The sequence below is a fragment of the Pipistrellus kuhlii genome, unplaced genomic scaffold (genome assembly GCF_014108245.1).
Source record: "Pipistrellus kuhlii isolate mPipKuh1 unplaced genomic scaffold, mPipKuh1.p scaffold_m20_p_5, whole genome shotgun sequence".
In the NCBI taxonomy this organism is placed as follows: Eukaryota; Metazoa; Chordata; class Mammalia; order Chiroptera; family Vespertilionidae; genus Pipistrellus; species Pipistrellus kuhlii.
The window spans coordinates 24,214,072-24,232,336 of record NW_023425551.1 but is presented as its reverse complement, the minus strand read 5'-3'; the positions used below and the strand labels follow the sequence as shown (position 1 = coordinate 24,232,336).

Genomic DNA, 18,265 nt, shown 5'->3' with positions numbered 1-18,265 from the left:
AAGAAGATTAACCTCGCCCTGACAGGTTTGGCTCAGTGGATAGAGCATTGGCCTGTGGACTGAAGGGTCCCAGGTTCAATTCCGGTCAAGGGCATGTACCTTGGCTGAGGGCACATCCCCAGTAGGGGGTGTGCAGGAGGCAGCTGATCCATGTTTCTCTCTCACCGATGTTTCTAACTCTCTATCCCTCTCCCTTCATCTCTGTAAAAAAATCAATAAAATATATATTTAAAAAAAGAAAAGATTAACCTCTAAAGAAAGGAGCAAGAATTACTGAGAGGCCCTGAAAAAGACCTTGTTAAGTAACCTAAGATCCAGCTTTCAATTTTCAGTAACTGAGTATTCCCTGAATATCCTCACTCTAACGGTAGTTTTATAATTTATTCAACTCAGGAATCTGCTGGACAAAGAGGGGCAGGTCATGGGGGGGCAGGAGAGTGATGCTGAAAGGGAAAAAGAGAAGCTGGAAGGGTAAGTTCCCGGAGGGCAAGGATGTTTTGTTCACTGCTACATCCTCAGGATCTATCTAGAATATCACCTGGCACCTGGTAGGCATACCTAAGTACTTGTTGAATAAATGTACAAAGCTCCGTACAATATTATTGACTTAAAAAAAATTTACCCTTTTTCCTTCAAGAGCCAAAGGGCAGGAGTCTTAGATTAACAGTCTTCCATTTCTTGCTGCATTGCTGCCCATCTCTCCCCAGGCTGCTTCCCTGTGGGACATACCAGCCCATTGCTCAAGCTACAAAAGAAGTCCTGAGCTTCCCATTCTTGCCAAGCTTAGCTATTATTACAAAAGAATTTAGGTTATGGCTCATATTTATAAACTGCCAAAATAACCCTCCAAGTCACTCTTGAAGATTCAACATTCTAAGAGGAACAACAAAATAAACACACCACAACATTAAAAGAGATTAGTATCCCCCTATTCTTTATGTTTAAATCTGAAAAGAACATCCCAGATGCTGATAGCAATGCAATACATACATGTAAATTATTACCATCTTTTTATTAGACAAATGTGATTTATGGATGGTTGTAACAATGACCACAGAACATAACAGATGTGAACAATTAATATAAAATATTGCAGCCATCAAACCAATCTTGGTTATCATATCATTTTTCATCAAGAATGTTGATTTCTTTCTTTAAATCCGATTTCATTACAATGGTATTCATTAGCAGGCCCAAACATTTTGAGATTTTTACCCAATCAATGGGTTTACTGAGCTGGCTCCTTATATTACAGTAAAATATAGGTTCATTACATTTATCCATATATGCATTCTAGAACTTTAAATTGGGAAGAAACACATTGCTGCTTTGTAGTTAAGAACACTGGGAAAGAGAGCAACATTATATTTTTCTGTGCTTTTTCACACGTGACAACTTTACTAATCTAATTTGGACTTAAGGAGCTAATTAAATTATTGTGCTTGTCTATAGGCCGGAAAGCAATTAATCTTCCAAGTTTTTATGTGAAAATTAAAAAGACAAAGTCTAATATTGTCTAAATGCCTTTTCCCTTGGTGCCAGGAAATACATAAATTGGTATGTCATTCTATTAGGCAACCTGTTATTTCATTAAGGAAAAAGCAACAGTAAAGGGAAATGCAAAAAGTTATGGACATTTAATTATTACTTATTTATATTTTTATCCTTACCTGAGGATATATTTTATTGATTTTACAGAAAGAAGAAGAGAGAGAAAGAAAGGAAGAGAAAGAGAACCAGCCCTTGGCCCCCAGGCTAGGCTGACTGACTTCCTGGATGCACAGCCCTGGCTGCTGCTTCTGCTGGTCCTGCCCCGCATGGTCATCCCTCTGCCTGAGCCTAATCACTTCCTACCATACCCAAGAGCGCTCAGCTCAGGCATCCATTCATGCAGCAGCTATGCAGTAAGCATCTGTTATGTACATGTCTGTATTTGCATGCACTCACATGTATATGGTACGTGTGTGTATGATTCATATGTAACTGGGTACTCGGAGGAAATAATTCTTCAAAGATAGAAATAACAAGGCTGAGACTGTGGAGCTGTCAAAGGGTGGAGACTCAACAATGACTTGGGTCTCCAGTAGGCTAACTGGGAAGACAGTGTTAATACAGCAGAAAATAAAAGCTAATTCTAGAAAAGAAAGTAAGTGCGCTGCTGCGCGCATGTCCCACAGACACACATATAAAACTAGATATCAAAGGGCTGAGGAAATCATGGCTTTGGGAAATTTATTCAGATTGAAGCAGAACTTCCCTGAGAAAGGCTGAGTGGGAAAACGGCAACCTGTCCAAATGTCTGGTCCAGTTCCAGCCACATTTAAAGGGAGTCTTTTCCAAATGTACTTCCCTCACAAGTGAAAATGCTCTTGAATCCCACTGCAGGACACAGCAGGAGGCCGTGTTCAGGTCTGCTTTTACTATGTGAGGTGAGTGAGTGAGAACTATTTTGAATGGAGTGTTTATTTTAAAAGCATCAAAATGCTTTGATTGCCAACACTGAAATATCATAATAAGGACATATGCTGGCGCCAAAATGTATGCGATTTATGCCTATGTGCTGGTAAGGTAGTTACTATTTCCGTTTTAAACCACAGTGCATAAAGAGTACAGGTTGTTATTTTTAAATTAAATAAAGTCTGTCATGCTTGTAACAGAAAGGCACTTGAATGCCTTATTTTAAAAAGTAATCTTGAAAAATACAAATTTATAACAATCTATAGTTTTTAAATATTTCATACATGTACTATTGTACTTAAATACCATTTTCTATTAGCAATTATTTACTATGTGATTTGTTGAAATATAAGACATGTGCATTTTTATTTAAGACATGTCCATTTTTATTTCTTAAAGAAATTACTTTTAGTTCCAATGTGCTTTTTAATAAATAAAATTTTCTTAAGTTAATTTTCTTTTGAAAAAATAATATTGAGATATACAGTCATTTTATCTTTTAATTTAAGAAGGTAGACATTTGTTAAATAATAAAATTTGATTCAGTTATTTCCAGAAGAAAAGAAATGAAATGTCCAATCCTGAAATAATGCCAAACCCTAAAATACTGGAGGGCCATTTCCTACGTGATTTTGGTTATTTGTTCTCCTCGCATGTGTTTTTATGGTGTACTAAGGAAGCCAATCTCACCTGTTTTTGATTGTAGATTTCTTCTTGGTTCCACGGGGGCCTCAATTGGCTGATCAGCCAGGAAAACTCGGGCTTTGTCTATTGCTATTAGGACAGAATATTCCTTCTCCTTTAACTCACGTCTCAGTGCCTTTGAAAAGAGAAGCAAAAGTTGAATTTGTAAACTAAAGTGTTCAGCAAGTAATGGAACATCTTAAATTAAACTTCTCACCACACTTGTAATGGGAATGACTACTTACCAGTATTTAAGCAAAGTTAGAAGTGAAAAATATCAATTTTACACATATGAATGATTACACATGAATAAAAACAAAAAGATGATTCTTGTAGAACTTAAAAAAAATAAAAACCAACCACAAAAAAACAAAAACAATTTACAAAGAATTGCAATAGCGTACTGAACTTACACAAAATGTACTTTTAGGTCATATTGTTAAAATATAATAGCCTGTTCTAAAACACTTTTTTCTAATAAGACTGACAAAATATTATACCCAGTGGTATGGAAGAAGGCAATTTCAAAAGTAGTAATGAGATTCTTAGAAGTGTTTACAGTCTTTAGGATATATTAAGAACCAAATTAAGAGACTGAAACAAATTAAAGTACATGAAATCAAAACTAAACCAGAGAGAACACATAAAAGACAGTCTCCAATTATCTTAAAATATATTCCATTTCTCATGCTGAGGCAATTACAGTTTTTCCCCATGAAGTTTTTCATGCAACTCTATGATTCTCAGAAAAGTCTGTCTTCAGTACTTTTATTCTTTTAGGTAGGGTTCAACTTTCACCCTGCTCCTATAAAATGCATAGTGACTAAAACTCTAATTGACTAAAATTTAAAAACAATAAAACTCAGCTCATGGCTATCGCCAGATAAGAACAAATGAAGATTTTCTTATGTGCTATTTTAATACTATAGCTAAGTCAAAATTATTGTTAGTATTGTTATCCTCTTAAATTGCGCACATAAACACCCTCTGGCTCTGATACTTTGCTTTAAATGAAGTTCCTTGTCAACACCTTATGAAAATTTGTTTTTTCACTTTCTAAAACATTACACTCTAATAGTATTTTAGAATCAAGGCAGTCTTTCCTTCTGACCACAACATAGCATTTGACATACTATGTTGGGACAATGAGGTATTTCTAGGCATTTAAGTCCTCATTTTCCAAAGCAAATAAAAAGGAAAAATCTAAAGATGCCAGCATATTCATCTGATGTGAAAAACTGAGTGAAACACCGGAAAACACTGGTAACGAAGTAAAAAAGACCATCACAGGGGGGGAGGGCTAAGCAGAGCAGCGGAGGGGAGGCCAAGCTGAAGTGACAGATGCTGTTTTTCTGTGATAAGTATTGTCAGTATTTTTGACTTTTAAACTATGTACAATTATGACTTGGATTTAAAATGTAAACTAAAAGAATAAAAGTGAACAGCAACTCACAATTTAGACACAGTAATAATGTACAGGGTATAAGATGAAATAAAACTTTTTCTAAAGTCCATAGGTAACATGTGTCCTTCCTATTATTTATATAAGCAAAGACTGACCATGAAGCAAGCACTAGGCAATTAATTCCAGATCAATTATCATCAATGAGCATGAAATAACTATGTTGGGGGAAAAGCAACAAAACCTCCACCTTCTCTAGTTAAGAAGTGCAGGTTGCGGGAAAGTCCCATGGAGTGACACTCCAGGAAAACAAGATGATCTTCAGAGAGTTAAAATTTCTGATATAAAGAAGAAGAAGGAGGAGGAGGAGGAGGAGGAGGAGGAGGAGGAGGAGGAGGAGGAGGAGGAGAAGAAGAAGAAGAAGAAGAAGAAGAAGAAGAAGAAGAAGAAGAAGAAGAAGAAGAAGAAGATATACTTGTGATCTAGAAATAAATATATACATATCGATTTGTCTGTCTATCTACACACACACACACACACACACACACACACACACTCATTTACAGGTCTTGAATCAATTATTCCTTTAACATAGATTACTATTAGAGCAAGAAATTCCAGATGAATGAAAATGCCCCTAGTGTTTGCTCCCAAAATCAACTAGAAATATAAAATGAGGACATGAGAAAACATACTGCCTAAAAGAAAGCAATGAAAAACAGAAATGTGGCAGAAGTGTCTCTCAAAATTTTAGCGGCCACGAGATTTATCTCCCAAGCCCAGTCCTAACCATTACATGTGGTTTTTAACGTGTTCAAAGGCTTTTAAATGGTGTTCAAAGGCTTCGCTAGATTCCTTCTTTTTGAAAGGGTAGGACCAGGAATGTACCCACTGAACACAAGCTGCTTGAAGAAGAACTCCTCACTCTGGTTTACCAAATAGGGTGGAGGGTTCATGGACAGTATTTAGAGACTAAGCATAAATGAAAACCCAGGAAACACCAACTGGGTGGTGATATGGATGGAAGTAGAAAGCTAAGAGAAGCCAGAACATAAAGGAATGTTACTCAGAGAAGAAAAACAAAAGCAAGATCGGTGCGAGGAAGCGATTATGGGGCATATATTCCACAGAGGATGAATCTGGATCTTAAGGTAGAGAAAGAAGATGTGACTCACACAGTGAGGCATACAGAAGTTCTGACTGGGCGCTCCAGATTGGCACTGGTCCTCAAAGTGTGTACTGGGTAGGAGTGTAAGGAGGGGAGGTGGCAAAGGAGATTTGTCTCCAGACTCTTTTAGAATTCCAAAAAATCCAAATGGAAAAATGTATTTGTCTACAGAAGAGATATTGGGGAAAACTGGTCAACTTCCTTGATGGCTGGAATTTTATCAATTTCATTCAGATGCTCTCACCGTGGGTCATTTCATTCGCTGGCAGTGTGCTCTGCCTGGGAAGCCCTTCCCAAGATATGTACAGGGCAGATCCCTCATCCCATGAGGCCTTCTCAGCAAGCTCTTCCCCCACGCCCACCCCCGCTCATTTAATGGAGCATTCCACCTTTCCACAACCTGTCCCATCCCCATCACTATGCTGCGCCATTGGTGTATTTCCTATACCTATCATCTTGTACTCTGCAAGGCAGGTATTTAGTTATGCTTATTGTTTGTTTTCTGTCTTTTTTCAGATAAAATATAATCTCCACAAGGCCAAGGACCTTTCCTGTTTTTATCCACCGAGGTGGAAAAGGCACCCAAATCGATGGCTTGGGACCTAACAGAGCGTAGATGGCTCTGAAATGCTTCCTGGTGAAGGTGATGCCTCTATCTGTACTCCCAACAGAGGAACCTAGACATCAGCAGAATAAGAGAGTGTGACAGTGAGCATTCAGGAAATGACAAATATTTACTACAGACAGAGCAGCGACAGCCGAGTTTGAGAAGTGGGCGCTGGGAAGCCACTGACAAGCTAGACAAGGGATGGAGGAGTGACTGTCAGACTTGCATCTTCCATTTTATACTGTAATTGTCAGGTCGCCTGGATTTGTGAAAAACAAATCTGAGTCTGAGAAAGCTGCACATCACTGGAGAATCCAATTTTCCTTCCTGACCACATTAAACTCCAGCACTTCATAAAACAATCTGCTCTCCACAGGCTGTTGTCAGGAACTGTCTCATGAACTCCATTGATAGGCCAAGGTATAGAAGTAGAACAGTTCATTAAGTGTATTAGTGGGCAGGTGGGAACCATGCCAGGTAAGGAAAAATGTGGGGCCGGAGCACCAATGCCAACTCAATAGCCAAATGTCCGAGAGGACAGCATACATTTAATGGTATCTGTGCATACCCTATTTGCAAATTTAATTTTGCAAATCAATTTGTTCTATTTCCATTACATTTAATTGCATGTCATAAATGGGCTTAACTTTCAACAGCATTACATATACAATCACTTCACCATCCTTTACCTCTCAATTAGACATGAAAAAAACAGCATTTCCTAAGCACCTGGTGAACATTAATGATAAGATAATTAGACTCCAACAGAGTTGTTTTATATACAGAGCTACAAAGTGGCATTCAGCTGTAGGTTCTGATATCACGTGACATATGGGCTGTCTCAAGTGAGAATAACATCATCTAATTGGAATTTTTCCTATTTTAATGACTTTATATTTTCATTCAAAACAGTTCTGTTTTCAGATCATAACAAGTAGTAGCAAGGATGTGAAGAAGTTGGAACCCTCATATGCTGCGGGTGGAATAATGAAACGGTACAGCCACTTTGAAAAACAGTGTGGTAATCCTTAAAATGTTAAACATAGAATTACTATATGACCCAGCCATTCCAATCCTAGGGTATTCCCAAGAGTACTGAAAGTATAAGTCCACATAAAAACTTGTACATGAATGTTCACAGCAATGTTATTCATAATAGCCAAAATGTGGGTATAACCTAAATATCCATCAATTGGTGAATGGGTGAATAAAATGTTGTATATGCATATACTGAAATCTTATTCAGAAGTAAAAATGAAATACTGATACATGCTACAACATGATGAATCTTGACAACATTGTGCTAAGTGGAAAAAAAACAGAAATAAATGCCATTATAAAATGTGGAAATAGTTAATTAAGTGTATAGAAACAAAAAGTGGATTAGTGGTTACTTAGGTCTAGGAGTTAGGAGGGGAGATGGCTGAGTCACTGGTCATGGGTAAAGGGTTTCTTTTTGGGATAATGAAAATATTCTAAAACTAGATTCTGATGATGATCATGTGACTCTGGACATATACTAAAAGCCACTATACTATATATTTTAATTCTGTTCTTTCTCTGAAAAAGTGCTGTAGGTAATTTATTTATTTCCTAACCTTATCCCCTCTCACCTGCTAAGTAATAACTCATTCCACATGTTTAGAGTGTTTCCATCCCATATGTTAGTGTTTCCAGAGCATTTTGTATTCCTAACAGAACTCATCCTAAATATAGTGTCAGTTCTTCCAGAGTAAAGCTCACTTTTCAATCATTTGAAGTTCTTCTCAATTCCAATATATATATATTGGAATTGAGAAGATCTTCAAATTATATATATATATATATATATATATATATATATATATATATATATATATATGAGGCCTGGTGCATGACATTCGTGCACTGGGGGAGAGGGGAGCCCCTCAGCCCCGCCTGTGTCCTCTAGCAGTCTAGAATTCCTCAGGGATGTCCACCTGCTGGCTTAGGCGCTCACCAGCCATGAGCCTGGCTTCTGGATGAGCAATGCTCCCCCTAGCGGAGCGCAATGACCACCAGGGGGGCAGCTCCTGCATTGAGAGTTCGCCCCCTTGTAGTCAGTGTGCATCATAGCAACCAGTTGTCATGCCCTTTGGTTGATTTGCATATTAGCCTTTTATTATATAGGATTATTACTGAATATGTGCTTGGTAAATAATGAATAAAGAAGGATTGCTTTCAGAATTAAATACTATGTGGAATCACAAAATGTGGCCAACCAAAATATCCCAAAGTTCCCAAATCTTATTATCTTAAGTTGGAATAACTATTGAATTCCAGGTAGCTCTGCATTTTTTGAACTATCTACTTTGCAAATTATTGTTGAATAATTTTCAGAAACAAAGTTAGTTTTCTCCTATCACCTGTCAGCTAATAAGCACTAAGTATTTCAGTTTGCTGTAGGCCATTATTTTATTCATAGCAAAATATTCTTTTTTCTCCCTAGATAAACAAGGAACTGATCTTACTAAAAATATAGTGGTATGTGAGCTCATTCCATCTGCCCCCTTTTTACCACATCCTAATCATGACATAACTGCATAGGGCATAGTTTCAAATAATTTCAAAACTATTGCAGTGATTACCTTGAAGGTTATATCCATTTTCGCTCTTGTGTATCAAGCCCATCTAAAATTACTGCCTTAAAACAATCATGATTTCTTTTTCATGATTCTATGAGCTGGCGATTTGACTAGCAACCTAGCTGGTGCCAGCAGAGGTTACTCCAGAGCCTGCAGTCATCTCTGGCTTGAATGGGGTGGAAGTCCAAGATGGCCTCACTCACATGTCTGGCTGGAACAACTCAGTTTCCTCTACCTGGTCTCAAATTGCCCTGCCCAACAGGCTGGATTTGGGCTTCTTTAAATCACAGTAACCAGAGTTCCCAAAGGGCAGAGTGAAAGCTGCAAGATCTCTATGGATAGACTCTGGAACAGCTCTGCCCAATGAAACCTTCTGCAATGATAGATACGTTTTAAAACTATGCTGTCCAATATGGTAACCACTAGTTGCCTGTGCTATTTTGACTTTGAAATACAACTAGTATAACTGAGAAATTAAATTTTAAATTTTACCTAATTGTAACTGATTTCATTTAAGGACAAATGGTCACTTGTGGCTAAAGATTACCATATAAGTCAGTGCAGTTCTAGAATCTGCACATCACTTCCACCACATCCCATTGTTATACTGACTCTCTTGAGGGGAACAGCAGCCATCCTCTGCACAAGAAGCTACTGAGAAGCATGGTTCTCTATTGTAGCCATCTACCACCCAGAATCAGAGGGAAAGAGGAGGTTAGCACAGGTGTGGGGGTCACTAATATTTCATATAAGCGGTCACAAAGGCATCTCAAAGACAGTGGTATTTGAAGAACGATCTCCATACAGCTGACATCTAGCTCCTTTGGGCACTCAAGCCTTGGCCATTGACCTAAAAGTGCTGTCACAAAGCTTACGCATTTTCCACTCCTAGTACCTGGAGTGGAAAAGAGCTGCAAGCCTCCTGCAGACACATACATGTAAAATGAAGCTTTGTCTACAAGCAGCAGACTAGAATCAGTTTAACCAGAAGAAAGAGACAGAACAATTTCTAAAAATTAAATGTAAACTATATTTAAAAGTTTCATATAATGAAATATAGTCTCAGATAAACTCAAGAGTCAATAATAATAAATGGAGAGCAACACGATTGTCCCACAGCCGTAAGAAAATATTAAACTTCTCTCCCTTTCTAAGGTGGCATGAGAGCATAACAGAATTTTCCAACAAAAATTTCCACCAAAATAAAAATGTAAAAACAATTTGTATAATCTGTAAGGAAACATGCCAGGCACAAGAGAAGACAGCAATTAGTAAGCCATGATCCTAACTCTCAAGGTATTTATACTAAAGAGGAAAAAGGTAATGCTAGTGAGGATATAGAAAGTACCACAAACCTTTGAGAAGGGTATACATAGGGCACTGGGGAAATATACAGGTGAGGGCGGGAGGCGGAGGGGGTTGCAAGCTACCTGTTAAAAGAAATATGTGAACTGCAAATGAAAACGAAATTGGAATTAGATTAAAGGTAGTAAGGGGGAAAGCAATTCAAGTAAACAAAATAGAGGTGAGGTAATCGACTTTCTGTTTTCCCTGGTATATGTAACTTCTGCATGCTCATGCAAACCAAACGAAGCCCAGGGATGTCAGCTTAATGAACACCTGATTCAAATACTAGAAGGTAACTAAGAAAAATCAGTTTTCCTTCGCGATGATTTCTATGAGCCAAGCTTTGGCAGAGCCCACCTTTCCGGCCACTTCTCTGTCCTTTCAAACTCAGGGTGCTCTTTGGTTTGAAAGAGCTCTATCACTTGCCAGACAGCAGAGAAAATCACTCCTCATTCAACTCTAAGTGCCTGAAGGCCTGGGCACATTTCTCCCACCTGCAGCAATTTAGTGGGAAGAGCAGGGATTAAAGGATAAGAAGGGATAAAGAAGGGTCTGCTGTGGCTTAAGTCAGAAAGTCTCACAAGTCAATCAGCAGCTCCTTGTTTTCACCATGAACATGACATCAGCCCAGCAAATGGCCATCACACATCAGTTACTCCTGTCAGCACTGAAATAGACAGGATCCTGCAAGGTCTGAGGGAACCTGGACCAAGGAGAGAAATTGGTGCCATCCTCTGCCCTCCTAAACTGGCAACCTGCCATACCAAAATGTGAATATGCAGGGGTGTACTAAGTCCTGGTGTCATTCTCTCTTCTTTAAATGACACCCATCTCCTCTTCTTCTTTATTTAATCTAAAGCCATCACCGAAACTATGTGTATATCAAGTGCAAAATCCATTGGGATGCTTTTTTTCTTAATGTTTTTCTAGATATTAAAATGATAGATAAATCAGATCTTTTGTTCTCCTGCCTAAAACAGTCCAATGGTTTCCTGGTCCACTTATGACAAATTCTAAACTTCCAACGGAGATCTGGACATTCTTTGCTCTCCAACCTCAACTAATTTCTAGCCTCAGAGTTTTTAATTCCATTCCTAGGATATGCCAAGTTTTTCCTGCCTCGTGGCCCTTTCAATTCTGAATACTTTTGCGTAGATCTCCAATGGCTGGATACTTCTCATTATTTAGATTGCAACACTCAATACATATATCCGTTGGGTGAATAAGTAAACAGACTTGAAATAAAAAATGGGAAAAAGGAAGAAAACTGGGGAATGAGAGCAGCTCAAATAAAGCTGACCTGTAGAAGAAATCAGCATGAAATAACTCTGAGCAGGAGAGTAGAGAAGTGGTCATCTCCTTATAGCTCTTTACAGAAAAGGTTACTTCTCAGGATACAATGTCTGTGTGCTTTCTTAGGCTAGTCACTGACACTCACTGGTCAAAGTCAAAGAGATGCACAAGGGTCATCCTTCCTGACCTTCAGAAACCCAGCTCCAATACCACCTCACCTTGGTATAAACATCACCTGGCTCCCCTGCAGTCAGCTCTCCTTCTTCTATGCTTCCACAATGCCTGGCATCTGCTTTTCTGAGCATTCAGCACACATACCTGTCCTGACCTTTGTGCAGGCCTGGCTTCTACATCAGACTGAACCTCTCTGAAGACTCACATCTATGCCCAAGAGGGTAGGATGGAAATTTAATTTATCTATAATAATAAAAGTATAATATGCTAACTAGACCGAAGGTTCTTCCGGATGACCTTCTGGAGCTGGGAAGGAAGTCAGGGTCCCGGGTGCCAGCTAGGGCTGGGAGGGAAGCCAGTGCAGGCAGCTGGGGGAAAGGAAGGCCCACTCTTGCATGAATTTTGTGCATGAGGCCTCTAGCTTGTGTATAAAAGAATAAAGAGACATTTAAAAAAAAATTTTTTTGGTAGTGTAGTAAAACCAGATAGAAATCTGCAACCCAAATCCTTGTGTTATAGCTCAGTAGATACCATGTAGGTACACCCTTACCTACCATGAGTCCTTGGGTTTGCCATAACTTCTCTGAATGTTAGTAACAAAATCTCTCATTTCACTTAACTGCACAGGTGAGACAGTGGGTTTAAAAAGATTTTAAAATTATTCAATGCTGTAGAATAACTAGCTATTAAAACATGCTAATCATTCTCTAAAACTGAATTTCTCTCCTCAGCCTCTGTGCAGTTATACTTGGAGGAAAGTTCTAGCTGTTTTATCTATAGTTTGGATGACCAATACCAGCATCCAATCCTTCATTAGCAGTAACAATTCTTAACTCTTCTAAGAGACAAATTATTTCTTATATGAGAAAAATAGAGTTACATGATTCTCCAAAATTAAGCCAAAGTGTTTGTTAAGCATAAAACTGAATTGCAAACCTCTTATGTAACTTTCAATTTGTCGATAGCCAACAAATAAATGTAGTGAACCAATCTGTACCAGAAAAAAATAGTAATGCAAATCTCTTTGGTGGTAAAAATAGCCAGATTACATCACACACACTAATTTGCTATAAATACCAAATTTCTTCAATTGGCCAGTTTAACAACAATGGACCACTTTTTCCCTATCCTTCTAGGTGCAACTAAATCAAAACATCTAATCAGTTCACCACTTCTTTTGGGGAGGGAAATTTGAGTCAGACATCTGACATCCTAAACCTGCTCTCCAAATTCCCATATTGATATGAAATGCAAGCATTTTAATGCAAAAAAAATAAATAAAATAAAATACAACATTCACCAGAAAGAGGCACAAAAAAAGTGAGAAATCACAGGCAAGGACGCAGTGCAACTTCACTTTCATATGTTGCCGGAGGCAGAAAATTGGTTCAATCATTTGGGAAAATAGGTTGGCAATATATCAAGAGCCATTACTATGTACATATTATGTGAAACAAAAATTTCAGCTTTGGGAATATATCCTAAGAAAATAATCCACAAAAAAATAGCTCCAAACACAACATTTTTCATTGTAGCATTATTTATGATTAATAAAAATTGAAACCAACTTAAATACCTAACACCTGGAAAGCATTTAGGTTCACTAGGTAAGGTTACACTAGAGACCATTATGTAACCTTGAAAAATTATTGTAATAATGACTACATTGCAATGTGAAGAAATAGGCATGGCATACATCTAAGTGAAAAAGACAGGATAAAAAACCTATATACTGCCGAGACCAGTTTGGCTCAGTGGATAAAGCGTCGGCCTGTGGACTGAAAGGTCCCAGGTTCGATTCCAGTCGAGGGCATGTACCTTGGTTGTGAGCACATCCCCGGTAGGGGGTGTGCAAGAGGTAGCTAATCAATGATTCTCTCTCATCGATGTTTCTAACTCTCTATCCCTCTCTCTTCCTCTCTGTAAAATATCAATAAAATATATTTAAAAAAAATAAACCTATATACTCTATTAAAACTGAGTGAAAAGGTGAACATGCAAAAAGGAAATAATGCAAAATGAAAATGCTGGTGTTACAATGGTAAAATTATGGCCATGTTTTTTTTTTTTTTTTTTTTTTTTTTTTTTTTTTTTTAATATATTTTATTGATTTTGTACAGAGAGGAAGGGAGAGAGATAGAGAGCCAGAAACATCGATGAGAGAGAGTCACCGATCAGCCGCCTCTTGCACACCCCCCACTGGGGACATGCCCGCAGCCAAGGTACATGCCCTTGACCGGAATCGAACCCGGGTCCCTCAGTCCCCAAGCCGACGCTCTATCCATTGAGCCAAACCGGTCTCGGCTATGGCCATGTTTTTGACAAAATCTATATTACAGTATAATATTATTTTCATAATTAAAAATTATACTTTTAAGAAAGGAATACCAAATGAAAACAAGTTTATTTATCATCTAATTTACCCTTAACAAATTACAAAAACAGTATTGTTAAGAATTGCAAATATTTTAGAAGCATACTTTTATTATCTATAACAATCATAAACTTTTCCTTATGTTCTCCTTCAATAACATCTCTTTAAAAAGATTTATTTATAAACTGTAATGCATGCCAACATAGTTACTGAATGAGAGAGTCCATGTGTTTAACCCACTCCCTAGGTTTGTTAGGAATCATAAATCATCAAGTTTTCAACTGTCAAATTTCTACATAAGAGAGAAGCAAAATACTGAGAGAATCTGGTAGTATCCAGCAAGAAAAGGTATATTTTAAATGCTGTCTCAACAATCAACACATGTAAGTTCCTTTCTGCTCATATAAAAATCTTTCTATCTCTTGGTTTGAATAATTTAGGCAGTATTAAGAGATAAAAGATAACCTCTTAGTTGACTACAGTATTAAAGCATAAAGTATAATGGTATTAATTTTCTTACAACTTAAAGTATGTCATGTAATTGAAATTATGTCTAGCTCTTAAGAAAAGATTGTTGCTTACATTTTTGGTTAGCTATCACCTTTATTAAAGATTCAGCTCTTTAAACTAGAAGTATTATCAAGATGTGATATGCTTTCAAGCATGAATAAGAAAAAAAAGGGATTAAAGAGAAATTAAAAAGAACATTTATACCAAAGGACATGTTATCTTTGGGTATATTTCATTCATTTGACATTCAACAAATATTTGTTGGGCATCTAAACTGCCAAGCATAGACAATGAGAAAACAGAAAATAAATTATTATATGAGATGATAAATGCTGTAGAAAAAAAAAATTCAATAGGGTAAGAGAGATTACAAATGCTGAGATGGGGGTTACAATCAAATAGAGAAGTATGGATAGGATTCATTAGGAAAGGGCCATAGAGCAAATATTTCAAAAACGGTGGAGTTAATCATATGGATACTATGCAAAGATAATTCTAGGCAAAAAAGACAGCTGTGACTGAAGGCATACCAGAGTGGCTGAAAACAGGTTGTAAGAAGAGGAAATAGCAAAAATGAGGTGAGCAAGATGTGAATAGGAAGTAGGTCAGATGGTGTGTTGTCTTAACAACCATTTTTAGACCCGGCCAGTGTGGTCAGCAGTTGAGCATTAACCTATGAATCAGGAGGTCACAGTTCAATTCCCCATCAGGGCACATACCCAGGTTGCAGGCTGGATCCCCAGTAGGAGGTGTGTAGGAGACAGTCGATCAATGATTCTCATCATTAATGTGTCTCTCTCTCTCTCTCTCTCTCTCTCTCTCTCTCTCTCTCTCTCTCTCTCTCTCTCTCTCCTTTTCCCTTCCTCTCTGAAATCAATTATATATATAAAGACATTTTGAGGACTGTGGCTTTTATTCTGAATTAGAGAGCCACCAAAGACTTCTGATTTATTTGAATGGGAATACCCTGGTTGTTGTGCTAACAAAACAAACAAACAAAAAACCAAACCATACACATAGACTAATACCTGTTGCTACAAAGAACTTGTTACAGGCATCAGATTCAGATTCTATATTTTGAACATAGAACCAACAAGATTTCCTAACAAACTGAATATGGAAGACAATATTGAAGTAATTATTGATTTTTACCTAACAGTTGGAACAGAATTCTATCCACTGAAATCGGGAAGACTGGATAGAAGAAATTTGAGGGGTAAGTTCAAGAATTCAGTATGGACATTTCAAGTTGGAGATGTCTATCAGATTCCCAAGTAAAGATGACACATGAACAGCAATAAATTTGAGAACAGTTGGCATAAAAATGTGGTGGAAAACCAGGAGACCAGATGAGTTCAGAAATGAAGTTGGCACGACCTGACCCTGTTGCATCCCTATTTTAGGGGCTGAGGGGGAAAGGAGAAACAAGTAAAAAAAAAGACCAAGAAGGAGCTAACAGCGAGGTGAGAAGAATATGAGGAAAAAGCGGTGACCTAGAAGTCGGGTAAAGAGATAGAACACAAGAACACTGAATGCGTCCACAGGAAAGGGAGGACCAGAAAGAAACCACTAATCACAACCCAGCAGACACTAAGAAGCAGCCATCACAAGTCACAATGAGGATCACGTAAGGGGCTCAGGATGGCTTACTTATTGGAAGAGAAAGAGGATGGGGGGTAAAATAATTCTGAAAGGGCTTTCATTATTGTAAAAGTGTTGGTTTATATATACCAAAACATAGACATGAATGTTTCCCTCTCAATGCAAGCAGGTCCGGGTACAGACTCTGCAGAGCTCTTTGAGAAGTGAAATCACGGTGCCTGGTCCAATAGTACTCAGAATTTAAAGAGGCAGCAGAGCAGGAAACCAAGTGCAGGCCCTTCTAAGAGCAAAGCCCTGCATGACAGTGACTGCATGGGACACACCCATGAAGCTGGCCCTAAACACAAGACATCGGACCTAGAACAGAAATACTGCTGGTACGTCAGGCTTCCTTAGCTTTTGGTTTCACAAAAGCACTGTTCATTGAATATAAGCAGAAAAAAAAATAATTGATATCACATAAAAAGAATCTGTTAGAATGCAATTTCCTTTTCCTCCCAAGTTGCTTTCAAACCTAAATCAGCATGTATGGATCTGAAGTCATAAAATGACAGCAAATGGGGCTGAAGAGTCATTAAATTTGATAGCACTAATAAAACCACATGAAAAGGGAGAAGAAAACAAGCTTACTTTTCATTGGCATGCAGATGAATTTTTTTTAAATCTCCTTTCACAGTGCTTTAAAAATATTGGTCAATGTCCCTAAGTGAACACACAATATATAAATTTATTTTGGTTCCATCACATTGGCATACAAAAAATGATGCCTCAGTCAGGAAAATAAGCATGAATGCTAAAACTAAGATAGAAACCTTCAGCTTCTTATAGTGGTAAAATAATATTTCTTCCATTTTTAAAATACATGCATACATAAGTGTATTTCTTTATCCAGCAAATATATTCAGTTTTATTCTACATGTAATAAAAAAGGGAGATGAGCAAGACCTCCACTGCATACTCTGATTCATACCCTGGCTAATTTCAATGATTTTTCTGCCAAAAGTTTTTGTAAAAATCTGTAGTGTATTCTTATTCTACGGTTACTGTCTAGTTCAAAGGCCTCTTGCTCTATGGAGCCCTACCCAATCTTCCCAAGTACAAATAATCACGATTCCTCTGTGCCTCCCTGGCTTGTGTTCAAGCTCACATTACAGCACTTTTATATCTACTTTCATTACTTGTTTTCAAATGTATCTCTGGTGCTAGAGGGGGGGACATCTGTGATAGCAGAAACAGTCATAAACTGATGCATGCCCAGTATCTAATAGCAATGTATGATATCTGGCAAACATCAGGTGTAATATAGAAGTTTCCTGAATAAAGAAATGAACTGTGAGATACATAAAATTGTCTCTGGGCTAAATGTGTTCAGAGGCAGTTAGTTCCTTAGGATTGGGCTGAATAAAGAGGTGGTCTGTGCTACTTGGTTTTACAGACCTCTATTTCTTGATTGTATTTGTGGTCCACTATTCATTTCACCACCAGAGAGTGACAGCTATTAGGCTACGTTGATTCTCCCTCTAGACTTGGATAAACCCTTTGGGGTGAGGTTCAATTTATACCTGTCAGGTTCAGGTGACAGACTAGACTGCTCACAACTAAATGGGAGTATGGCAGACAGGTGCACGCTCACTTAGAGAACTGCTACTTCTCTTTACGAACAGACTGTACGGGGCCATGCATTTAATATTTGATAAAAAGGAAGTCAACATAGGTGGCAAAGTAGGAGGGGAACTTGGAAATTAATTTTAAGCACTTGTACCAAGAGGTCAATTTCTCACATTAACTAGCCTCATAACACAGCAAGACCTTGAAGTTAAAGTTTGGAGAAGGAATCTCAGATTGTTTTACCAGGGGAAATGTGCACACACATTAAATTTTATAGTGGGTTGTTGCTATTTTAAAGATAATGTTCAAATTCATTATTTTAATACGTTTGCTTATGTATCTTGGTAATTCAGTTTAAGGCCCTAATGTTCAAACCCTTATGAGATTTGAATATAAGAATTACACTGGGTTAAACAAAGGTCAGAAGATACCTGAG

At 37.7% G+C, this 18,265-nt stretch overlaps 1 protein-coding gene across 1 annotated transcript in view; it reads right to left on the bottom strand.

The window, feature by feature from the left end:
• Window positions 1–18,265, bottom strand: part of UTRN (utrophin) — a 341,169-nt gene that overhangs the window by 90,668 nt on the left and 232,236 nt on the right. The window contains 1 exon segment of the mRNA XM_045572887.1: window positions 3,148–3,277. Coding sequence (XP_045428843.1) covers window positions 3,148–3,277 — 130 coding nt within the window.